This window comes from Cyanistes caeruleus, chromosome 5, assembly GCF_971803275.1.
Source record: "Cyanistes caeruleus chromosome 5, bCyaCae1.hap1.1, whole genome shotgun sequence".
In the NCBI taxonomy this organism is placed as follows: domain Eukaryota; kingdom Metazoa; phylum Chordata; class Aves; order Passeriformes; family Paridae; genus Cyanistes; species Cyanistes caeruleus.
In genome coordinates, this window is record NC_141705.1 from 6,192,068 (window position 1) to 6,217,806 (window position 25,739).

The following is a 25,739-nucleotide window of genomic DNA, read 5'->3' on the forward strand; positions in this document are numbered from 1 at the left end:
GCTGAACCAGATGGCTTCTTGCACATAAACCAACATGGTTTCCTTCCAGCACTAACCTTGAAGAAGTCTTTGGGAGCCTCCTGATAGGATTTTGTTTGAATTCTGTTGCAGGTGCCCACGATGAGCTGCGATCCCCTTCAGCCTGCCTGGTGGTTGGAAAAGTTGTCAAAGGAGGGACTGGCTTGTTTGACCTGAAGCAGCCCCTGACATAGTGTGTTGGTGGTAACTTAAGGATCTGGTTGAAATGAGAGCTGCATGTGCTCTGCAGCTACACAGTGAGGGCATGTGCTGTGTGTCCAGACATCTCTCCTCTGCCAGCAGGTTTCTTTATCTGGATACCCAATGAGCCTTATATATTTAATGAGTATATGAGTTGTCTTTTGATCCAAAGAAACACTTACTTACTGTTCATCAATGTAAAAAAATGAGGTTATTTGTTTACATAGAAAAGAATAAAAATCAGGAGGCGGTCTGTTTATGTTGTGTGACTTTGGTGAGGCAGTATCCCATCAGGATGGGTAGTGTCAGTTGCCATGTGGTCATGAACATGACAAATTTCCAGTACTGGGAATAGCATTCCAAACTGGCAGGTGTAGCTGGGCACTGCTGTGCTGAACCTCAACCCTGCCTTGGAGCATCTGTGCTTGAGGAGTTTCCTCTTCTTTTGCTGCACTCGGTGCACTGACATGAACTTGTATAAACTTTAGAGGATGCATTTTCCTATTCTGCTGCTTCATTTATTAAGAAGAATGTGTCTGTGACACAGTTGTTAAATTTCTTTCAGCTGAAGAGTGGAATTCAGAGTTTTCACAGTTTTTATAGGTGTTTTCCAATGCTCTTCTAACTTCTTTGGGTAGAACAGATCTCACACAGTGAGAGACTTTTGCTAAAGATTTATTCCTTAAATGCCAACATGAACTGCTGTAGGAGTGACTACACAAAAGATTCCTGTAAGAATTACCAAAACAGAGATTGTAAACTATTTTTTCTTAAATATTCTGTATCAAAGAGGATATTTAATAAAAGAAATTGCAAAGAAATATTCTGAATGCCCTATTATGTGGTTGTGTTACCAAGGGGAGTTAATTTTTGACTCTGATGGCTGTTAAAATCATGTGGCCCGGGGCTGTTTGCCACTCCTCAGAAATCAGACTCATTTATATATTCTGTTTTAATCAGGATGCACTGCACACAAGTAGTTAAAGCTCTACTTTTTACATGCCATCTAGGCATGTTTTCTAACAGATCTCAGTGCCTGATTATTCTCACTGGTAGCTCTGCGCCAGTGGGAGTGCCAGAGCAGAGGAGGGCCACTTCCAGTGGGGCTGCACTGAAAGGGATCAGATCAGATAGTGGGACATGTTGATTTAAGATTGTGAAAGATCCTCTGTAGAGTCTCTTGATTGTCTTTGTTCTGCCTCAGCCCCTTAGAACCGTGTCACATGTCCTGCCAATTGCACTGAAGCTTAACAAATGCGTTAACTCAGCAGGTGTCCAGTTTCACTTTGCAAATCTCTGTAAAAGATTTCCTTTGTGTCTTTCTCCGGTTTTAGCACCTGCTTTGTAGTTGTCAAAAACGTCATTTCAGCAAAAGAATCGTGAGAGACTCAGTTGGGTACATTTTAGCAAACAAATGGGAAAGCACAAACATTGTATAAAATGGCTTTTACTTCCAGGTTAGATCTGTACTGGTGCAGACTGTTGTTGAGGGACCCCCAAGACGTGTTCACAGTCCTGCAGTGAAGAGCATCTATGCTACATTTCCCATCTCACAGTACAGTGCTTTTTGAGAAAGTGTGAGCCCCCTACCACCAAACGCTGTGGAAAAGGGCTGCAGTATTGCAACAGACAAATGAGAGTCGTTTTTGGTATAAAGGACCCCAAAGAATGAGCAGCAGACATGACTTTGTAGAGAGGAGATCGTGACTGAAAGGCCAGAAGAGGGGAACCATCCCTTCTCTTAGCTGTCTGCTGCACTTCAGGGTGCCAGGATATCCCAATGCTGTGAAAACACGGGAGGAATGAGAGGAGAAAAAGTAACTTCTAAATTTTCTCCCTTTCTTTATGTCCATTAATAATAGTGATCCATCTGTCTGGAAAACTACAGGGTATAAGCTTGACTGAATATGCACTGGTGAGTGTATGAAGATATGAAATCTGGGGAAGAGGATTTTTGAAAGCTGTAATTAGGAGAACTTGGAGTTACTCAGCCAGAAAGAGGAAGCAGTGATCCTCATCTGGTCCCATGTGCTTTGGCAAGCAGGGCATACATAAGCTCTGGGTTCTACCCTGCTTGTACAGATGTGCTTGTGTGTCTTGTGAAGACAAGCTGAGAGAGCTGGGACTGTGAGTCTGGAGAGGAGGTAGCTTTGGGGAGACCTTACAGCTGTCTTCCAATACTTAACAGGGAGTATAAATAAGGGAGAATGTTGTTTTACATGGGCAAATAGAGGTGGGATAAGAGGGCACAGTTTTAAACCATGGGAGGTTTACATTAAATGTAAGGGAGAATTTCCCTGTGAAGATGGTGAGACACTGGACCAGGCTGTCCAGAGAAGCTGTGGCTGCCCCATCCCTGGAAATGCTCAAGGCCAGGCTGGATGGGGCTCTGAGCAGCCTGGTCTAGGGGAAGGTGTCCCTGCCCATGGCAAAAGGTTGGAGTGACATGACCTTTAAGGTTCCTTCCAACCCAAACAATTCTGTGGTTCACACCCACTTGCTGATGCAGATTTGTTACCTTTAAGACAGAGATAACAAATGTTTTCAGTGTGTTGGTAACAGTGAATCAGCTTCTATTTGCTCCTGAGCTGGAATGCAAGCTATGTTCAAGTCCAATAAATCATAATAGAAAGCCTGTTTTTCTCAGTAAATGATAAAAACATCCTAAATTGGGCAATGAGATTGGATACAAATAGGAATAAGTTTTTCTTTCATCTCAAAAGCAAAGCTAAATATTAGAAGACAGGGAGCAGAGAAGTTTGTTTTCCCAGGTCACTGGTTCCCATGTTGCTCTGCTTGTGTAGGTCAGTAACCAGGCAGTGGCCACAACACAGCTCCCAGAGATCTTTAATCACTGGGAGCTTTTCTGGGCAAACTACTTGAAGCTTGCCAGTAAGTGCTGAAATCTGGAAGCAATCTCATCAGCTGAGGAATTTGGCAAGTGGGAGAGCATGTGTGGCACCTCAGGGACATTTCCCGCAAGGTCAGATTGTGGTGACCAGGCCATGCTCCAGGACATGGCTGGCAGCAGGTGGCTGGAGCCAGAACAAAAATCTTTGGGATTAGGACAGATTGGAGGACTTGTGAGGACTGCCTATAAGAGCTGAGATCCAAAAAAGCCTTTTGAAGGTTTTGGAGCTGAATGTGGCAGTGTTGATGTTTGGGGTAGATGTGAAGGTGTGAAGATGACTGCTGTGGGATGGGGGAGAATGAGCTCTGCCTCCCACAGCTTCCTGCATGGCAAGCAACTCCCTCAGCCAGAGGGGAACTGCAGGAACTTTGTGCCTCGTCAGTTCCTGCTTTGCCTCACTGTTTTATACAGCATGGAGGATTCTTCACCCTGAAGAACCCTGAGTTTTGCTTTGTTTTGTGGATAATACAACTAAAAGAGAGCAAAGGTGAGTTCTTTGACAGGAAAGAGGCAGTGACCAGTGTCTGGCCGTGCCCATGAGCCCAGGCATTCACTGAGGGCACAGAAGCCCCGCTCTGGGCTCTATGCAGTGTCCTGAGGGGCTTCAAACCCCCCTTCCACAAGTAGAGGAAAATTTAAGTTTTCTTGCTCCATAACTCTTTGCTGCTGGAAATAACACACTGTTCACAGGGACAAGGGCAGAAGGAGGTCAGCTCCATTCCCAGAGGGAGAGAGGAAGCTAGGGCTTTCTTGGAAGACCAGAGAAACCTTTCTCCTTGTGTTTGTGCACCTCATCCAGAAGGGTGGAGAGAAATCTTGCCTCAACACAGTAGTGCAATTAGGTCTTTTCCAAGATTTATGGCATTTTCCTGTGATGAGAAAGACAGGGGTTGTAAGTCCTCAGGGAAAAGAGGGTTATGAAGCCCTGTGAGCACTGAAACTCCCCTGTGAGGCAACCCCCCCATCTCCTTCAGCATTTCCTTTCTATATTAATTCTGATTTACAGTGTAGTACAGGTTTGATGAGGCCTGAAGATGCTCCCAGTGGGAACTGAACACCAGTACTGCAATACCCAGTCCTGGATGCTGAGCTGGAGATCCATGGGAATGCAATGGGGTGCTCAGAGGGCTGTAGGGTGGGAAATTAAGGTACCTCCACAGCCCCACTGTCTGCAAGGTCAAAGGGCAGCTAATTTTTATAATGTAAAATTGATCAGGGAGACATCATTAGAGCATCATCCACAGAGGCCTGCAGAGCTGAGCTGTCAGCCAGAGCCATCCCCACAGTCTGCTCCTGCTCCTGTTACAGTGGGTGCCACACAGCCAGGATTAAGCAAGTTGCTCATTAATGATGTTTTACAGTTTCCTGGCTTAGATCCTTCAACAGAGCTGACTGCTCCAAACTGTCCTGGAAAAGTTCTAGGTCTGGTCAGAGAGATGGAGAGGATGTAGAGCTGTTTTCCTAGGTGCAGTGTGCCCTGCCAGCACTGGGAAGATGAATGATACCCCTGGTGGAGCAGCTTTGAGTCTGGTGGGGTTTGTGGCTTGGTCTGTAGTAACACTGCTGCCGTTGTTTGGGTTTTGGAGTCCTGCTTGGCAGACAGACAGAATAACGAGTAGTCAAGGAGTAACAGTGGAACAGTAATGCAGACTGCAATAAATACAGAGATGCATTATTAATGGGACATTAAAACAAAAGGGCAAGAAGAGCAAATTGTATGCTGGCAGCACAACAGCTCTGCAGAAAAGTCCCAGGGCTGTTCCTTGGGAAAAAAAAAAAAAAAAAAAAAAAAATCGATGCTCTGTGCAACATTTTGACACAGGGCTCTTCTGCTTTCTGTTATACTATATTTGTTCCACTTGCCTGGGAGCCTAGGTTTTTTCTAGAAGATGCAGAATTTAAGATGTCTTTTAGCCCCAGTAGCCTCCTGAGTGTAAATAATGCTACAAACCAGGGCAGTGCCCTCATCGACTGTGACTTAATGGGTCTTTAATTTTGGGTTAAGCTACAGAACTGGATTTTACAGGAGTGGAAAGACATCAGAGTCTAAATTACTGCTTTTGCAAAGCTCAGGCAGGAGTTTGAAGCTGGACCCAGACTGGTACCAAGAGAGACAGCAGCAGGAAGTGCCTATTTCATCCCCTCTTTACATAAACACCAAAGGGACAAATTGATGTAATTTTACAGTAACTGAAGTTCAGGCAGAAGCTTTTGGCTTTGCCTCATGTTTTGGGGCTGGGCCAGAGCTCTGGGGAGGAAAGAGCTGCTGAAACAGTTTTTAAGGTGCTGGTGCTTCTACACCTCCACCCACGATGCTGCAGATCTGCTCAGTTATCTCTGCTACAGCCAAATCACGATAAACTCATCTTTCTCCATCAGAGACTGAGATCATGTCCATAGATGTGCTCCAGCTGGACAGGCCAGCAGCAATTGGGTGACACAAAGCACATGGTGGGAGCACAGAGAGGATCTATCCCTTTGCCTTCACCAGTGGGCTCTCACTGATCCCACTCTTTGCCACCAAGTGGCTTCAGGTCTCTCTGTTGGTCCCTTGTAGCCAAGTCCTCCCCAGGCAGTGCTTTTACAGTCTCTCTCTCTCTCAGTGTTACCTTCCACTGCAGAAGTGTGGAGGTGTGGCTTTGGTTTGCACAAACAACTCTTGCAGCTCTATCTCCGGCCAGGTCAAACTTAACCGTGTCCAGCTTAACTGCATTCCCCTGCTGTGTTCCCGGCACCCCAGTTTCCCAAAAGCCTCGCCCTTCCTGGTGGTGATCATCCTTGCCAGAAGGCCAGGACAGAGTTATCACTCCTGTGATTCATGCTGGCCTGTCCAAGCTGCTGGTGGGGCTGGTGCTGTGGGGAGGGGGAGCGTTGTGGGGAGGGGGAGCGTTGTGGGGAGGGGGAGCGTTGTGGGGAGGGGGAGTGTTGTGGGGAGGGGGAGTGTTGTGCCCTGTGCTGCTGCCAGGGAGGCTGGGGCTGGGCATGGGTCACTGCTGCCTTCCCCTTGTGCCACCCAAAAGCTTCTCCCTCTCTTATCAGTACTGAAACCTGTCCCTCCCTTCCTTTGTGTCAAATTCAAGGAACTGAAATTAATTTGTCTTGTTTGGTTTGTTTTTTTTTTTCTCTTTCCTGCCAACATCTGCCATACCAAGCTGTTTTCACACTCAGCTTTTTACAAGAATGAGTTTGCTCATTCATTTTGGGGATGAAATGGGATACCTGCAGGGAGAGTGAATGACCGAAGGCACATGCACCTGGTCAGGCCATGGAGTGTAAAGCCAGGCTGGGATTCATCCATTGCAGCTAATCCAAACATTACAGCCCTGGGGCTGTGCCACAGGGGTCTGTGTTTCCCAGGGTCCCTCTGACTGTGACTCTAAATTGGCGGCTGGGCTTAATTCCACACAGTCCTACAAAGCCATGCGAGGCAAATATTTCATTCTCCTGGGATTCATGGGTATTCTTTTAAAGGAAATGTTTAAAATTAATCATAGAATCATTTTGGTTGGAGAAGTCCTCCAAGATCATTGAGTGCAACCCTTGACTTCCTCAGTTTTTTCTCAGCTTAAACTGATGACTCCTGTGGTGGTAACAGTCATGAATTTATGTCATGTGGTGGTGGGGAAATTCTCTCAGAGTTTTAATTCCTTGAAAACATTTGGGAATGTTTTTTCAGAAAGAAGTTTCACACTGTGATGGTTACCTGTGAAGGACTTCACCATAAGAACTCAGATCATTAAAGGCAGAAAACAAAGTAAACTCAAATGATGTTACCTTTAAGAAATATTATGGTATCAGGTAACCTCAGAATATGAATATCTGGAATCATTGCTAATAAAAATAAGTAAATACGTCATTTAATTAGTAGTAAAGACCTTGGAAGACTGAAAAGGACACGTGAATGAACAGAAGAACTAATGATCTGAGTTTCTAGTAATCAAATCAGAAAACCTCTTCTCAATGGAAAGATGGAAATCCAGATACCACAGGCTTTCGAAACACAAAAGATTAAACCATCAAGTGGGTTTGTAGCCATGGGTATATAAGAGGCAGACTGTGTCCTGACCCACTTTTGTGGCCAACAGTCCCCTGACGACAGTTTTGACAAAGAGGTTTTGCCACCCATTGCCTTTCTAAGCCACCCCACCCTGTGCACTGCTCTTCTGGCTTGGTGGGAGCTGCCAGGAAGGTGCCTTTCCCAAGTAAGGATTACTTTTTTTCCTGTTTGGAAAATCTGCTGCTAAAGATGTGAATGGCAAATGCTGGCCAATTGTGATGAAGAAGGTCAATGTCCACCCTCTCCAAAATCCCCTGCACTTGCTGGGTAGACCTGGCTCCACCCAGCTCTCAAAAAGTGACCAGGCCTTTGTACCCAACGTGAGGTGACAGAGTTAATTATTACTTTCTAGAACAAAATGCAAGACCCAGAGGTGAAGTTTTACTGCCTGGGATAAATGAATACATGGAATTTACTTTGGTAGTATCAGAGAGGGCTGGTAATCAACACAGCTCTCCACAACACTGGTCAGAGAGGGGCCAGGAAAGGCTGGAGGACCCCAGCTGAAAAGTCCTGAATTCCAATGACCCTCAGTCCTGCTATCTCTTCATTAGTGTCCCCTTGAAACATTTCTGGCTGCATCCCCATCCTTGCCACCATCTCTCAGCATGATACCGATGATTCAGGCACCATCCTCAATGGTGCCTGTCTCCCTTTTCTGTGCTGTGAGTCAATGCTGAGGGTATCACATATGTGCAGCTTATTCACCTGCTGCTGATTTGGCCCTCACTGCTTTTCATAAATTAAACCCCCAAATCTCCACTCCTTTGTCAGAGCTGTCTGAAATCACCTCCTAGGCCTAAAACATGCCAGGACTGGGGACAGGACAGGGCTTGCAGAGGCTGTTTTTGAAGACAAATCAAGCTCTTTAAAAAAAGGAAAGATATGATGAGGATTTGATACTGGCTTAATCCAGGGCTTAAATGCCAGTGCTGAGTTAGGGCACAGCAGGGGTGGTGGTCAGAAGGGAGGTGGAAGAGGCAGCTGAAGGGCAGGAGAACAGGTTTAGAAATGGCTTTCTACTCCCACTTCCTCACTTTTGGTCTGGATCCTGATACAAGCAGCTGTCTTAGCCTTTGTACTTATAATATTAAATATATATATATTAGTTATTTATACATGTATATGTATATTATTCAAAAATAGTCTTTCAGTTGTGCCTTAGGCAGGATTTCACCCTGCTAAACCCAGCTGCAGTGAGCAGGGGGTTGATCATAGCCAGCCCAAACCCACCACCTTGCTTTGCAAGCAGTGTGTGCCAACTGAGCAGAGCAAAGGGCAGGAGGGCAGCAGAGCTGTTCTTCCCCTCTGGGAGGTGTGTGCAGGACAGCAGTGCCCCAGTGCTGCTCACACTGTGGCTGTGAGATGTCCCCATGTGTGGCAGGCTTCCTTGGAGAGGGGCTCCAAAATTTTAAATAAAACCTACTCCTACCCAGCAGAGCTCATGAAAAAGAATCCCAGAATCATGGAAAGATTTGGGTTGGAAGGGACCATTAAAATCTACCTAGTCTAAATCCCACAATAAGCAGGGGCAGCCTCGACTAGATCAGGTTGCTCAGAGCCCTGTCCCAGCTGGCCTTGAATGTTTCCGAGGATAGAGCATCCACCACTTTTCTTGGCAACCTGTACCAGGGTTTTACCACTTTCAATGTAAAAATCTTCTTCCTTATATATAACACAAATTGACCCTCTTTTAGTTTAAAACAATTACCATTACCCCTTGCCCTATCAATGGGGACACTGCCAGTAGCTGACATTCAATTAAATATTGTATGTAAAGCTGACAACAAATTACAAATGAGCAGGCAGAATTTGGAGCTCTTCTCACTTCACAGGAGCAGCCTCTAATTGCACAGAGCTAGCACTTTGCTTCCCCTTCCTATTCCAACCTGTTTACTTGCTCTCCATCATGCTGTGCTCCCATGTTTTGCTCCAGGCAGCCGGTAGGAGAGATAGGAAACAGCTGAGAATTTCTCCAGGGACAATTCATGGTTGGATTCTGCCAGGTGCCAGCTCTGAAACATCAGACAGCTTGCACTCAGGTTTAGGAATATAGTGAGGACAATGATGGACTATTTGTACTGCACTGTGCTACTTTTAAAAGCTCTGCCCCTAAGCTGAGACACGAACCCTTCATTATGGCTCTTAGAAGAGACACACACTGTCTTCTCATGGATCCTTCTTCTTTTTAAAATAAGTTCTTTATAAATTTTCAATGTGGTCCCTTTTTGTTAGCAAAAGCATAACAGGTTATCTCCAAACTATGGTCTAAATGTATGTATATGTGTGTATATATGTACATCAATATACATATCTTTGATGCATCACTTCAACATTTCATGAAAGATTGAGATGCAAATAATATTCCTGAGGAAATCAGAATAGAAGCATTGGACCCAGTGATCCAGCTTTAAACAAACTGTGCAGCTCTGAGCATGCATACAATTATGCATATAAATACAAATAAATAAAAGACTTCCCAGTAATGAAGAAGTTAATCACAGTGATTTCTTCGCAGAGCAATAACTCTATGCAAATAATCTTGAAATTTGCCTGTGCACCTGTCAGCTCAATTGTTTTGACACTGTGTGCAACAAGCCCGTTTATTCATGGTGCCTTTGGAAGGCTGGGAATGAGCAGCTGTGAAGCACCTGAGATTGATGTCCTCATGGCATTGCACATGTGGATGCCTTTAAATCCAGCTCAACTAAGGAGCAACAGAGGAATTTCCTCAGAGAGACTAATGCTGTGGCCTTTCTGGCTCTGCTAAGAATGGAAAACCAGAGCTTTGCATTGGAAAAGACACATCTGAATGATGGAAAGTTATGGAAAATGTGATTCATGATGAGGTTTAAATGTTGCAGCTGGAAAGTTTGGCTGGGAGTGGAGAACAAGTTGATCCAACCACCAAGAGTGGAGAGATAAAAATCACAGAGTATTTTTCCTAAACACTTATTTGGCTGGATTGACTATCTGTAAGGAAAGGCTCCTTCTCTGGTGTATCTGCATTCAATGGAGAAACACACACCTGAAAAATCATGCAAAATCTGACTTGGGATATTCTGGCTTCCCTCTCTAATTCCAGATTTGATATGAAATGCCCAGCCCAAGGCAGATGGGTGTACCATGGGAGCAACCTCTCACTTCCCCTGCAGTTCATTCATAATTTGGCCCAAGTGTCAGGTGAATTTCCCAAATTCCCATTCATTTCCCACACAGACTTTTTAACAGCTGCTGAGCACATGGAACCTGATCCTTGCCCTTTGAACATCCTCCACCACAGCAGCAGCACCAGGGCTCTCACCCAGATACTCCAGGCTTTGCCTTTGGAGGACGTTGGCAAGAAACAGCTTTAACCGCATAAACGGAAACCAATGCACACCCAGCAACCATCAAACCAAAGAAATCTTTGCCACAAGATCTGTCAGTGATGAAAATTCTGAAGGGGTTTAAGAAGAGATTAGGCCAATTCATAGAGGGCAGGGGCCTCAGGAGCTCTGGGGCCCATAGGCCTGGTCACCTCAGCCTCTGCTTCAGAAAATCCTTCCATCACTTATGGCCAAGGTCTGGGAACTAATAACAGAGAAAGGATCACCCTCTCCCTGCCCTGTTTTTTAGTGGTGCTGCTGGAAAGTTATACTGGGCTATGGACATTTTTTACTAGACCGAGTGTAGGGATTTTTCTGGGGTTGCCAGATGAAACCCTGTGCCTAAGCCTGGTTTGTGTGTGGCTGTTTGAAGCCATGGTGAGGAGACATCAGGCTGATTTTATGGTGGTGTTTTACAATTGTTTGATACTGGCACAGTTAACTGGTTCAGGGCAATATCATTTCACCCAATACATACCAAGAGTTTCCATTTTATAACACTGCTCATCTGCACAGCTGTGGTGTCAAGCCAAATGCAGTCCCTGTGTCTTACACCACCACAAAAACCCCAAATCTTTTAAGCTGAGAGGTTGTTTCAATATTTTCTTTATCTTTTTTTAGCCTTTGTCCATTGATGCTGACGGTGCTAAAACACAAGGAACTGTATCTTTGCTCAGTGGTTTTGCTTCCCAAATTGCTACAGCTCTGGGGGAAGATGAGCTTTAAGGATGTCTCTGTGCTGTGATGTGCTGCCTTGGTCTCCCTTTCTGTTTTTGGGGAATGTGACCATGTTACAGATCCTTGTAGCAAGCCATGGGGTTTTCCTGATTTTCTGAGCCTGCCCCTTGATGACCTCTCTGATTTTGCCTTGCTCCAGGGTGCAGTGCAGCCTGTTATTTCACTGACTTGTCCAGACTGCTGGGCTGGGAGGCAAGAGCCCCAGAGTTTCTGCCCAGTGGTCCTCACAGCTTCTCTTTTCCATCAACTTCATCTCCTTTCTGGCAGGTTTAGCTAGTCAGAAATGCCATTGCCGTAGTTAGTCCTGGCTTGAGGCAGGAGGTGGAACCAATGGTCTCTCCCTTTCCTTTAGTCTGAGCTATTATTCTGGCTGGGGTGCTGGGTTATCCCTTGCAGTGGAGAGCTGAATTTAGAGTAAGCACTATGTGATGGTCCTGCCTGCCTCTGGATCTGCCAGCATCCAGGGCAGTGCAGGTGATTCCAGAAGTGCTTTCCTCTACATCCCTTTCTTACAGGGCGTAAGGCAGCTTTAGGCTTCAGGTCTGACCCTCACAAGCTAACTGTGCCATCAGGCTGCTGGCAGTGCACAAAGCAGGCTGGTTCTTGCTTCACCAAGTGTCCTGGTGGAGCCAGGTGAGAGCTGTGCAGAGTTACAGGCTGGTGTTAAGGCTACTGACACTGGCTGCTGGCAACACTTCTAGCAAGCCTCCCCTCAGAAACAGGGAGACCAAACCCAGCCAGGCTGGGGTCTAAGGCAGCATGCTGCAAAAAGCTGTTTTCAGATTCAGCTCATTAAATTCCCAACATGCATGTATGCTCCAGCACAGCTGGACTTAACAAAACCATAAATTTAGACCATCTGATATCTGGCCATAAAAAATGACCAGTTGATGACTGACTGAATTATTTTGCTCTTTCATCCTATCTGGACTCTGATCTACATTAACTAAACCAGTCACTGCAACTTTTCTAAATTGATTTTAAATTGACCTAATTAAAGCAGTAAGAGTACATAATGGAGATGTACTTAACCCAATTTAACCCTTCCTTAAATCAATTACACTACAATTCAGTAATTTGCAGGCAGAAGCTAAAACAATTTAAGAAAGAGTTAGGACAGGTCAGGAACCCTTGTAATGCAGGTAAACTGAAGACCTCAGAGGAATGGGGAACACACTAGTCCAAACTACCCATGGCTATAGTTGCAAATATGATCTGAGCTTCCCATCTGAGTTAGTCCAGGTTCAGCTCACCCCATTTCTCCTGCTGCTCTTTATTTACTATTAAGGTGGTCTTTATCACTTCAAGGAGAGGGTTGCTCTTCTCTTCTCCCTGAAAGGAGAGAAGGAGTAAAGATATGTCATCTTTTTTATCATTTTATGCATTGCTGTCATCCCTGATTAGTAATTTGTGTTGTTAAAGATAATCAGTAAAGTCAAAATTATCATTACATGGCAGTAAGTGGGCTAGATGGGAGAGTGCCCTCCAAACCACCAAGACGTCATTAATTAGGGTTTAATAAGTACGTTTGCTGAGGGATGCATCTGAGTTACAGATTAGGTTGAAGGGGTGGGGCAATCCTTGCTGCATTGCTCTACCCCTCTGAAGTGGCTACTGCATCACTCATCGCCTCCTCTTTCCTCTGATGAACTGAATTCTTCTCCAACTGGTCCATAAAGGCACCACCTCCAGTTCTCTCCTGGCCCCTTTCCAGCCAAGTATCAACTCTCTCTTCCAGAAATCAGGAAGCTAAACATACACCCGAAGGAGAAGTAGAAAAGCAAGCAAGAATTTACTAAGAAGCCAAGCATGTGGAGATAAAACCCCAGGAGAAATAGAAGCAGGCAATGAGTGAGGAGGAGATAGGAGCAGCAGACAGAGTGGATGGGCCACTCCACACAGACACCAAACAGACAAGTATCTGCTGCTGGTCTGGGCAGGAGAGCACCTGGGCAGAAACCACAGCCCACACAAGTGTGCAGACCATGGCCGTGGTGATGAACCAGTGGTATGGCAGGCAGAGCACCCCCAGGTGCAGAGAGGAAACCTCAACCTTGTGAAAGCATGTGGGAAGAGGTCACCTGGGAGACACCATTAAGGGAGGATAAGAATCAGCAGATCCTTTTAGAGACCCAGCAATATTGGGGAGATGAGGGTATGTGCTGTTATCAGAAGCAGTGCCAGGTCACTGTGCAGTCAGCTGAACAAGGTCCTGCTACAGAGAAAACAGGTTCTGGTGAAGAGTTTTCGTTTATGAACAAAGGGAACTGAGGGAAAGAAGGTGGCAGTGAGTTACTGCTGCTGTGATAGTCCCAGAAATACTGGATGGGAAAGGGGGATTTAAGGAGCAAGGTAGTTGCTGCAAGTCTGGCTGCTCAATACACCTGGCTAACAGCCAATGGAAGGAGAAACTAAACACTCTTTGCTTCACTGATGTACTGCATCCATTGTGCAGTATGACACACCATGCAGGCTGAAGGCCAACAGAAGGCACGTCCAGAAAGCTGCTGGAAGCGGGGCCAGGCATGCACGGTGGTCTGAGCAGAGCTGGGTGTGCTGTGCAGGCTGGAAAGCAGTGTGATTAATGTAGGAGACACTCACATGGCAGTCAAACCAGAGGGATGCTGCCAAGCTGGGAGGAGAAAGTAAATCACTTTGGGTAGGTGAGATTTTTTTTGTTCCAGTTGTATACTGAAATCCCCCCATGGATTCTTCCAGTGCCCGCAGAGAAAAAAAGTAGCTGTAGATGAGTCAAAATTGAACATCAGAGAACTGCATGTGCCCTACCTGGCAGGTCTGAACAAAGTAATCCCTAAAGATAAGGCTTATTTCTGAATGTTTTTTATTTCCATAGAAGGCACAATAAGTATTGGGGAACAACCGTATTTCACAAGGAGCACCACTGGCCCTAGAGATGTCACATCTTGCCTTCGAAACGGGCAACAGAGAAGGATCTTGCCACCTGTATACAGAGCATCAGGTAAAAGCAAGTGTAAAACAATGACATGATTGTTGGTATTAGATGACAAACCAGTCTCACAGCTAAGTCTTGTTGTTGCAAATATTTTTGGCAGTGTCATTTTAAGCAGACAGCCAGAGGAGCAAGGCACTGATTTGTCTCAATTTGCTACAGGATGGGTGGAGAAATGTCACTTAAAGGGATGTGTGCAATACCATTTTTAGTGTGCTACTGATGATAAAGGGTCATAAAAGTTTAAAGCTTTGGTGATTTTTTTCCTTAGATGACCTTTGTTTAATGAAAACCAATGACAGATTTATTGCAAAACAAATTGTAGTCATGAGAAGTCAAAAAAATGAAGTTGTTGCTCTCAGGTGCTAAAACAAGACCTATACCAACAACCATCATCTTTATCCAGCCCTTCTGGGGGGTTATGAAGCTGGTGCTGAGAAGTTTTCATGGTCTGAGACTTCTGGGACTTCAATGGAAGCTCTCTTCATTCCAGCTTCATTCCCAGTGAAGGATGGGATGACACAAGCAATGTCAAACCTTGACATTTGCAAAGACAAGAAGCACTAAGGGTGCTTACACTAAATTATATTATATCTTCACCAGACCTTTTAGAAGAGTTTCTGCTGTATTAGAGCTCCACTTTTTGTTTGGTAGGGATAAATAAAGGTGCCTGGTAAGTAAACTGAGCTCTGTCTTCTTACCAGTAATTAAATAGTAACAATATTGATTAGAAGAATGACAAATACCTCATTTTCCAAGAGTCTTATCTACCTTACTCTTAATGTCTCTTTTGAGAAGCAAGAAACAACTTCCCCAACACAGAGTAAGTGATCAGCAGCATATATATATGAATATAATTTCTAGAGAATAAAATTACATTATCAGCAACATTTATAATTCTAATCTGATTAAATATCCATATTCTATGGCTCTTCTGTGTGGTTTGCCAGCTGATGACTCCCTAAGAACTCAGATTAATTTTGACATCTCTGCTTGCTGCTGCTGCTGAAGAAAAACTGTGATGAGGTGACTCACTGGCATTCATGAGCCATCTGAAATATCACATTTTTCATCTTCAGTTCTGCAGATCCCTGTTCCAGTAATGACTAATTAAATGAGCTTTCTTTTTTTCAGTTTGCTTTTCCACTCTAGTCTTTTAATATTGTTCAGCCTTGCTCAAGGCTTAAGACAAGGTCTATGTATCTGCTTGCCTGACCTTGTTTATCTGAAATTTGATGCTGGTTTCCCTTGAGGTTTATCTGACCCAGCCTCCAGGCCTCCCACAGTGATGTGGATATTTGAGCCAGGTGCTCTGGGCTTCCTTTGGCAGCAACCAAGAGAAGTAGGCATGTTTAAGGAGGGATTGACTCTCCACCATGTAGCAAGGTCTGCGGCAGGGTGATAAGGCCTCACACAATTATTAGGATCCTTACAGTCATATGCTGCATCAAGCACCTCCTAAAACCACGGGAGATATTTGCAATGGATTTTATGTCTTTTCATTACTGGCTATTACTGCTGCTATTAGTGGTAGACATGTTTGTCAGCCACAGAGAGTGCAGTCTGCTGGGGGACAGCAAATGCTTTGGGAGTGTGTCCCACCTGTATTTCACTCAAAATAAGTCACAGAAAACATCTTTTCATTTAAAGACTGAGCCTGGCCCCTATGGCCAAAGTGGTGGTGAATGTCTTTAGTGCTTGCTTGTTTGCTGTGGAACAGAAAATTAGGACAAAAACCAATTCTAGGTTTCCCCTGAAGCCACTTCACCCTTGTGCTTGTTAATGCATTGCTTTCTCTCTGATGCTTTTAAACTAGTAAACTTCAGAACAGTAAGTATTTAATAGTGACATAACTGTACTTCCATTTGGGGACGGAAATAAACTATAATGATGTCAGGATGTTTATATGAAATTATTTGTGGCTTTTCTGGTAGGATGCCTCTGCAAAAGAAAATATCATGCAAACAGAAGAGTTCATACCCCTAATTAAAGCAGTAATAATCTTTACAAGGGATTATAACACCAAAGGCCAGGCTGACATCTCTGAAATCCTACTGACAAAGCTTGCTGCCTGTTGCCTTACTTTCAGCTGTGCCAGAAAACCTCCTGACAAGTGAACTGGAAGCACTTTCAGAGGCACAACCGCAGTGTCATTGAGCTGCTCTGGCGCCTGTTGTGCTGCGGTACCAGCACCACCACAGTGATGCTGCCGAGCCTTAGCTCTGCTCTGCTTGAAGTGTTAAACACCACCCTAGGCCTACAAAAGGAATTCTTTATAAAAACTAACTTTAGGGCTAAGAAAGGGCTCACTGGTCCCTAATCACAGGAAAGAAAAAAGTCTGTAAAAGGGCATTTTAGAAATTACTATCACTTCTGCATTAATATTTCCCACACGTTTTGGAAAGACTTCTCTTTCTGCTACCATTCTCAGCAAACAGATTCCTGGCCAGTTAAAGTCTCAGCTCAAAATAAAATAGGCTTGGGTTGACCTCAGGTTGCATCCCAGAGAAGGAAATTTCTTGGCTCAGCTCAGATTGCCACAGAAGGAAGTGCTGTGGACACTGTTGGAGAGATGGGAACTGCTGTTTGGACAGAAGGGATAATGGGCAAAAAGGGAAACAGCAATGCTGGTAGAGGGGATGATACTGCAGCACTGCTGGGGGGAAAGGAAAGGCCCTGGTCCCTCTCTCACAGTTGCTGCTGCAATGCAGAGCAGGGATGGACAGCCCTTGGGGTACGTTACGAGAAACCCTGTGATATCCTTCTGTATATGCAAGGCACAGAGCTCTCAGCAAAGCAAGGGAATGTGAACTGCTGCCACATTCACCTGCTCCAGAGTACATCAGTCCATCCTAAGTATTCCCCATGTTCCTGTAGAACTCATGTCCTGTAGCTGTCAGCTCATGGAGATCACATGTGCTACTATGCAAGGCTTAAAAATAATATTCAAGAGAGATGAATGACAGCTTTTTTCTGATGACAAACAATGCAAAAACACCAAAACATGTTTCTGCTTGTATTTTAAAACACAGCATGCTTCCCAAAAATTATTTTGATGGTTTCTTGTTCAGCCCACCATTGAAAGCAAAGAGTAAAGCTGCAGTTTTTTCTCTTGGTCTGGCCACAGGGCTGTATTTGTATTGCTGCTTCATTGAGGCAGCATCTAAATGCCCAGGACCTCACAGCCTTTAGCCATGATCTCTCAGCAACAAACCTTGCAGAAGAATGCTCAAAAACAACACACATTCAAAGATTTATTTTTTTTTTTACAGAAATAAAAACAAAAGGAAATAAAAAATAGAAATAATAGACAATGCAAGTTTAAGTCAAAATAAAAACATACAGATGGAACATCCAAAGCATGGAGAAGGTCCAAAGATGCCTCCAAGCAATACTGCAACTGGGTTTTCAGGTTACATGTTTTTGCAGGAAAAATTTTTCTTAAATCTATTACAAAATCAAAACCACATAAGTCTGTTTCTCCTTCTGAAATGCCACATCTTAAGCAAGTCATTTGGCAGCAGTGGGAAGGGTAAAACTGGCATGTCTTGGCTTAAGGCACTTGGTTTTGAACTGGCTCACCAGCCTAGCTGGCAAACAACGCTCCTCTTAGCTTTCAGTGTTGATTTATCCTGGCGAAGGCACAACTCTGGCACAACTTCAGTGCTATTAGTGAGCGAGAATGATTTAACATTTGTATATTTCTAGGAAGAGCAGTTTCATTTCTGCTCTCAGGATATGACATCTTCCACACGCAGGAAGTGTTGGTGGTTTTACTGCAGTGGAGAGGTTGTCAGGGAGTCCATCCTTCGAATGGAGATCCTAGAAGCACTGCTGAGTCCCCAGCTCTAAGTACACACTTTGTCTCCTACCTCTGTATTTTTAGGGCAAGACATGGGCACTCACTGGTCCTTGCTGTAACATCTCCCCAGATTTACAGAGAAAAAGTGGAAGGACATTCTTTTCCCCAGAGCTGTTGAACCAAAATAATCTGATTTAACAATGACTTGGAGTGGCCTGTCTTGATAAGAGATTTGAGGTACTGCTCGAAAGCGAGCCTGAGAATGGGGGAAAAGAAAGAAATAACAAAGAAGATGGTTTGGATCTGAGCAGAAGATGACCTGGTCCTGTGTGATCTACACATCTGACCATATGATAGCAGACAGGTAGGTCCCAAACCATGCTGCCCTTGCTGGGCTTGGCACAGCTGGGGGAATGGAGACATTTGCTGGGGCAAGTCTTTGAGAAAATAGCCTCATTTCTGGAGAAGGATCACTTATGGGATTTCTATGACTGGTATATGAGAAGCTCCCAGTGCTGCACCAATAAACCCATGCTCTCAGAACTTGTGTCCTTCCGCTCTGGACTCCAGAGAGCAGCCTCACGTCTCCACACTATGAACAGGACTGTTCTAATTTGTCCCTCAAACAGTCTCCATTTTGCCTGTTCTTTTTTAAGCCTTTTAATTGTTTTGTCCTGCTCTGATTCCTATTATGGCACAGTAAAATTGTATGCTGTGCAGAGCATGCTTTATTTAATTTGTTATGCAGTTCAGAGAAGTATAAGAAACTCTTCAATAACAGATCCTCAACAGATTCTGAAAACCCTGCATAAACTCTTGACACAGCCAGGCACTATTTATTCACAACATAACACAAAGCAGGACCCTGTCTCCCTGTGGCACATTGTCAAAATACGCTCTTCACGCTTTCTGCAGCTGAGAAAAGCCTTGATGTGTTCTGGTAATTGCTCTTGCATCTGTCAGGCAATGCTAAATCAGCTCTTCCCTCCTCCTCATTACTCCTTTGGGTTTACAGAAAGCAGAGAAAATGCAGCACGCGTCAACAGAGACAGACAGGTTTGGGTGTGTTCAGTTGGTTGGAGGTCAATGATCACCCTTCAGTGTCTCACATAAGCAAAAATCCCCTTCTTCCCAAAGCAAAGACACAGACTTTGATCTCAGGATATCTCCTGGGACCCGTCCTGTAGATGTACCTGCAGTTCAGCAGTCACAGCATTGTTGCCCAGTTATGCATTATATATGTTAATGCCCAGACAGAGTTAACTTAGGCTTTATATTAGGTAATAAACCTTTTGAGAGAGCGTACATTAATCAACAGCCTGCACATCTGCTCAGTTTTCCAAATCTTACCACTGCCTGAAAAGAAGCTCTTCCAGCCCTGAAGCAGAGCTAATAAAGCACTTTCCTCTTCTACAACAGCTTCACATCCACATCAGCATGACAGTGTTTGTGCAGGGCAGCTGTAGCCTCAGTGAAGTTCTCTGTTTTATCCACTCACTGTCTGAGGCAGCTCAGCTGTACTCACAGCAAGTTGCCATTCTGCTCCTCCCAAGGAAGTACCTTTTGCCTCTGGCTCATCTGGAACACAGCTCACGCATCAGCAGTGCTCTTTTGGAGGCTGCCAACAGGAAGGGACAGGAGGTTTCCTTCAATCACAGCCTTGATAGACTCTTCCTTTTCACTATTCCAATCACTGTAGATCTGGTTCACCTCAAGCAAAGCTGTTGTGAAGATTAGAGTGATAGTTTTCACACCAGTGCTTTCCAGCCACTGACAGCAGGCTGAATCAGTGAAGACACTGGTTCAGCCTTGCAAAGTTGGTATGCCAGATCAGCTGTGTTCTTCATGTCTGAGCATGGGCATGAATGAACAGAGGCTTGCCACGACTTAGCTGCAAGATACTAACCTATGACATTTAAATGTAGATAGGAAAGGATGAAGGTGAAAGTAAGGGATTGCTTGGGAGATCTGATTGCAGCCCTTCTGTGAGGAGGTCATTGAAAAGAAGGAGGCTCCTCTCGGGGTCCATGGTGGGAGGATGAAGAAACAAATGGGCATCAGCTGAAACACAAGAGATTCTGATCAGATATGAGGAAAAGCTTTTTACTGTGACAACAGTCAAGCAGTGGGGCAGCCTGCCCAGAGAGGTTGTGCAAACTCCATCCTTGGGTATTTTCAAGTCCCAGCTGGATAAGATCTTGAGAAATTTGGTCTGAACCAACCCTGCTTTAAGGAGATTGGAGAAGAGACCTCCTGAAATCCGTTCTAATCCAAATTACCATATGTTTCCAATGTGTGTAATTTCTCCGCAGAGTAGCTTATCTACAAAATGGTAGACAACGTGCCTTGAAAGTTTGCTTAACTGATAAAGAATGGCACAAAACAGAGTGTGGTCTGTGGTGTGTACATACTTCCTATTCAACATTTTTTTTTAGGTCCCTGCTTCATATATATCAAAGGTTACAGAGGATGTACTAAGCAAACAGGGTGATTGAAACCGCAATGTTGAAATTTAAACCAGCAGGTGATAAGTGCCTAACACTTGACTCTGAAGAAATCTACTAATTTGCCTAAACCAAATTCAGGAACAAAAGGATGAACTGTATCAGTGATTTTTATTGCATTTTAAAGATAACTGCTACAGAAACTGCACAGGAATTAGTAATGTTCTAGAACAATCAAGCTAAAATTCTCTTAAATACAAAAGAAATCTTGCTAAACAAATCTACAGACTGTTCCTTTTACTTGATGTTTTAGATTGACTCAGTTTTCTATTTTAATGTGGACATTTCCAGGAAGGGCTGGGGCCAGGGAGAAAGAATGGGAAGAAAGAAGCTAGAAAATCTTTTAGCAGCTTTTAGGCTGCTATGGTTATATTTAATATTTCTGGAAGTAGCAGACCACAGACAATCTTTTGGCCACAGTATGCTCTCTGGCCAGCTAAGCCACAGAGGAGGAGCTGTGACAACCTCCCAGAGCTGTTTGTCTGCGGGCTGGATGATTCCCACTTCACAGAATGCATCACTCCATGGGCTCCTCTCTTAGATTTCTTAGAAAAACTCTTAGACCTGCAGTATCATAAAACAATTTAAGGTTATACTTGCTCTCTGTTACTAATGCTTTTTGTGGCATTAGATAATTGCTTAATTGAGCATTTCAAAAAGCATTAATATATTTTTCTCTGCAAATGCATTATTAATATATACATTACAATCTCTTCTGCTAAGGCTTTGTACAATTATTAATAGACTTAAAACACTGAACTGCATGAAAATATTTTCTGCTAGTAAAAAGGAACTCAAAAGGACACAAATCATACCTGGTCTACCATCATTATAAATTAAGTATTTGTATTGATACTTCTACACTCCAACAATCGTAAGCCTGTTGGCACCAGTTGAAATGGGAAATATGAATATTTCTATTCTGTTTCACATTAATTCACAAAGCCAGCTTAGACAGCTGAAGAATAACAAACTGCTTTGCATCCACCCCTTTAGACCACTGACTTCTCCATCATACAATGTACTGTTTTTCTCCAGAGCAGCACACTACCTATAACATCATTCCTTCCATGTAGATTGTATTTAGGATTGCACTGACAACTTGCATTCTCCCAGAAATGAGAAAGACACTACACCTACAAGTGATAATTTGTTTTTAATGCTTCTGGGAAGAACCCATTAAAGATTTCAATGAGAATTTTTTTTCACAAAATAGTAGGCAGTGCCAAAAATCCGTGTGGGCTTAAATATAGTACTAAAAGCAGTGAAAGGCAAAACAAAAAGGCAGTGCAAAAACCCTATGCAATTACTTTTTGATCAGAAATATTTTGGGGAGATTATAACAGCTGGATGATCTGGAGTTGGGAGGTAAAAATAATCCTAAATCTATAGAAACTGATATTGGGTTGGCTGAAAGCTCCATCCAGCCCAGCAGTTTCAGACAGAGGTGGATAAGATATGAGTAGGAAGACAGAAAGAACTGGGAAAACACGTTCTGTAGTTTCCCAAAATGTCTTTCCAGCTCCAGCAACTTACAAGTCAAGAACTTGCTGAGTTAGATCAAGAGTCTTTGATGATTTTCCAGCTGCTTTTTAAGTCCATGCAAAGGTTTGTTACCCACTATGTCCTGAAGCAAGGATTTGTGGCTTAACTATAGACTAAATGAAGCACTATCTCCTCTTGTTTGTTTTGAACCTTCCAATTTCTTATTTCATTTGCTGTAACTCAGTTCCTGTGTCTGATAAGTCAGTGAACAGTCTGGATTCCTGGTTCTTATTTGTATCTCTGAAGATTTTACATAGACTTTGATACTACCTCTCCTTCCCTGCAGACTGAAGAAACCCAGCTGAGTCAACCACTATACCTTTCGAAGCCCTTCTCTTTCTGATAGTTTTATTGATTTTTATTTAATCTATTCCACTTCTACCACACTAATTTTGAACTAGAACTGCACAGACAATTAAAGATGCAGGTGCAAACAGGGATTGATACAATGGCACTTTGTATTTTCTATTTGTCTCTTAAATTTTAACAATAGTCTTAACATGCTCAATTTCCATTTTGGTCACTGCTGAGCCCTGAGCTGACGCTCTCACAGAACCACCTTTCACAACCTCAAGGCCTTTTTCCCACTGGTAAAAGCCAGCTAAAAGTTCCTCAGTATGTATGTGAAATTCAGGATTGTTTTTTTCTCATATGTCAGCCTTTCATATTTATCAGATTTAATTTCATCTGCCATTTTGCCACCAACTCTATTAGTAACATAAAGTCATTCAGTTTTTCTCAGCTACCCTGAATAGCTCATTATCAGCATCACATTTTGTAAATCACTACTGATCTCCACTTCTACCAGTTATTTGTTAAAGTTTCATATCCATTAGCAGCCTTCTTTTTTACTTCCTTTGGGGTGGAATCCTACTGATTGCTTTTGGAAACCATCATAGACAGTTAAATGAATCTTTGTGGTCTGTGAGCTTGTTGACTTCTTCAAAGAAAGCTTTCCTGAGACACCAATTTGCTTTAAAAAAGCCATAATGACTTTTCCTAATGTGTCATCTTTTCTATGCGGCCACTTAGTTTTTTATGTTCTTCGGTATAATTTCTACTTATTTGTCTATCAAGGAGATTGGGCTTCCAGGTCTACAGCTTCCACAATCTTCTCCAAAATCCTTTAAAAAATCTGGTATCACATGAGCAACTCTCCAGACCCCTCTGATGCCAAAGTAATTTTAAGTGAGAAGTCAGAGACAGCAGTTAGTACCTGAATCACTGTCCCTGAGCTGCTTGACAACTAGTGGTTGAACACCATCTGGTCTCAGCAGTTGGATGCTGCTCACTTGTTAATGTATTCCTTCATCTTTTATATTTGCACTGTAATCCAAGACATGTTTTCCTAATCATTGCCCTTAAAGAAGTTTACCATTGTTGGAGTTTACTCATGCTCATCTATCCCATTCACAAATGCAAAAATAAATTCAGCTTTTCTTTTATGGCTGTATCTTCCCTAGATGTTTCTTCTGTATATGAAATAATCTATTTGCTTTATAGAGCTGTCAAACTCCAGCAGGCTCCCTGATTTGTTCTAGGAAAGACTTGCTATTATTGTAACTTTTGCAAGCTGACCCTGAAACTTCCTTCTGTATCCTTCTCACAACTTTGTACTTAACCTATCAGAGGTTACAAGTCCTTTATTTTACCCCCTTTACACCTCTGAAAGGTGTGTCTTGTTTTATACTGCTCCTCTGTTCTTGAAAAGGAAGTAGAATGCTACTGATTTTTTTTGTCATGGTGCTACAAGGGTGTTGAAACCAAGGATGCTACAGTTCCTGCTACAGCGTGGGTCTTTGCCAATAACATGACACTCTTTAGGACCAGGGATTGCTTTTCCTCTTCTGGCTTCCCAAAGAGCAGCTACAGACACTTTCTAAAATGTTAGCTCCAGCCCTACCCCCTCCTGTGACATTTATCCAACTTAATTTGAGTTATTGAAGTCACTTATGATTGTGTTTTCTACCTCTCAGGCTCTGATCTCCCTGCCTTTTTAGTGGGACTGGTGATGTACTCCCAGTATTTCATTTTTCCTATTTATTTCTGGGACTTCAGTCCACTGAGACCTTACTTATTGACAGAATTAACTGCTAATTGGAGAATCCTCTAAGCTTTCTTTAAAACACAGCATCACTCATCCACTGTCATGCTTCATCCCGCCTCAAAAATATGACATGTATCAAAGTTAATTGTTCACTTTTCCTATCAGCTTTCAAAACATGAACATAAGTGCATACTTGCTGCATCTTTGCTGCAGCTGCTTGCAAAGCCTTGTTGTCTCCTGGCCAAAGCCCAACAGCTGAAATAACAGAGCAGGGAATATTTTGTTTCTGATTTGTATATGTTTTCTCTTGAATCATACAAAAAGTGATCGAGGATCTGCCCTGACTACAACTCAAACCATCAAACGGCTGACAGAACAGAGAAGCAATATCTCATCCACTGTAGAAAACAAGTGGTACAGTTTAACAGGAACTGTGAAGAAACTACCATTATAAGGATAGAAAACATATCTGTGTTTATCTTGTATTAAATTTGAAAGCATCTGAACTATCCTGCTTCAGGACATGCTCTCATCCATCCCTTACAGTGAGGGAGCATTTATACACTGGTCAGAAAATAGTGGTTGTTTTCAGATCTCCTTATGCGGCAGCTCTTCTCCCTGAACCATGTAATTCCTTTTTAATTCAGAGTGGCACCTCAGAGAATGTTTTATCGCACCTTCTTTAAGGGCAAACTTTTCCTCCGTCTGTCCTGCCATGGCCTCTGCAGTGTGTTATGCACTGTACTACTAGCACTAAGAATTAGCAGCTGCTGTGCCTGAAATTGCTGATTGTTTTCTATCAATCCTCTAGGTTAGGGAACAGTTTATAGATGCCATAATAATAAGTCAGATACTAAAAAAAAAAAAAAAAAAAAAAAAAAAAAAAATTCCTAGCATCACACAGACTGTAATGACTTAATCCATTTTCCTGCTTCATCAGCTTTCCCTCAGCTGGCGCCCAGGCCTCCTCGCTCTGCTCCAGTGGTTTTCCAGCTCTTTATTTGGTGGTGCAACTTGTGACTTCTAAGGCCATGGTCAGATGGGTTTGCAAGGTCATTTCCCCTCCCTTGCAAGTCAAGCAGCCGCTTACACGAGTCTACAACTAAATCAGACTTTTATATTTTTTTACACATTCTGTGGCACGTCGGGTCACAAAAACAATGGTTCCCTAAAACTGCTGCGGAGAGGCCAGAAAGCCCTCACGAGCCAAAGCTTCTGGGAGTATAAGGAACAATAAAAACAGCTAAAACGCTGTAACTTGAGGGGATCGACCTCGTTTTTCCACAGAGGGCGAGTGAAGGTACCGGCAGCGAGATGAGGTGGCGGACATGAGGGGGCGGCGGGCACGAGTCTCTTGGCTGGGGGGTGGGGCGGGGGGCCGCTGTGCGTGGTGCGGGAAAATCCCCAAACCCACTATGTATTGCGGGGGAAAAAAGGTGAAGAAAGCGCTTATTTGTAACCCCGCCACCGCACAGAAGCTGTGGAGCGGAGACCGCCGCCCTCCACCATCGCCGCGGCGCTGCCTCCGCGGCCGCCCCTCACCGCGGGCGGCGCCCCCGCCCCGCGCAGCGCAGCGC

The 25,739-nt window shown here is 43.7% G+C and overlaps 2 protein-coding genes and 1 long non-coding RNA gene across 6 annotated transcripts in view; 2 read left to right on the top strand and 1 right to left on the bottom strand.

Moving 5' to 3' along the window:
- The window catches only part of POLR1A (RNA polymerase I subunit A), a 29,467-nt gene extending 28,427 nt beyond the window's left edge, over positions 1–1,040 (top strand). The window contains exon 34 of the mRNA XM_023925688.2: positions 112–1,040. Coding sequence (XP_023781456.2) covers positions 112–212 — 101 coding nt within the window. The 3' untranslated portion in view covers positions 213–1,040. The remainder of the gene's footprint in view (positions 1–111) is intronic.
- A 2,279-nt stretch (positions 1,041–3,319) lies between these two features.
- The window catches only part of ST3GAL5 (ST3 beta-galactoside alpha-2,3-sialyltransferase 5), a 45,894-nt gene continuing 23,474 nt past the window's right edge, over positions 3,320–25,739 (top strand). Inside the window, exons 1-2 of one of the 4 annotated variants that reach the window (XM_086891402.1) lie at positions 3,320–3,617; positions 14,148–14,273. Coding sequence is in view for 1 of the 4 variants with exons in the window: in XM_086891398.1 (XP_086747524.1) it covers positions 13,304–13,448; positions 14,148–14,273 (271 nt within the window). In the remaining 3 variants the exon portion in view is untranslated. Of the gene's footprint in view, positions 3,618–10,547; positions 13,449–14,147; positions 14,274–25,100; positions 25,463–25,739 lie in introns of those variants that run through there. The other 3 variants (XM_086891398.1, XM_086891401.1, XM_023925687.2) reach the window with 3 other exon arrangements.
- Positions 17,506–25,725, bottom strand: LOC147652895 (uncharacterized). The gene is made up of 3 exons (XR_015287505.1): positions 25,435–25,725; positions 19,973–20,127; positions 17,506–19,787 (listed from the first exon to the last, which is right to left on the bottom strand). It is a non-coding gene; the product is annotated as an uncharacterized LOC147652895 (long non-coding RNA).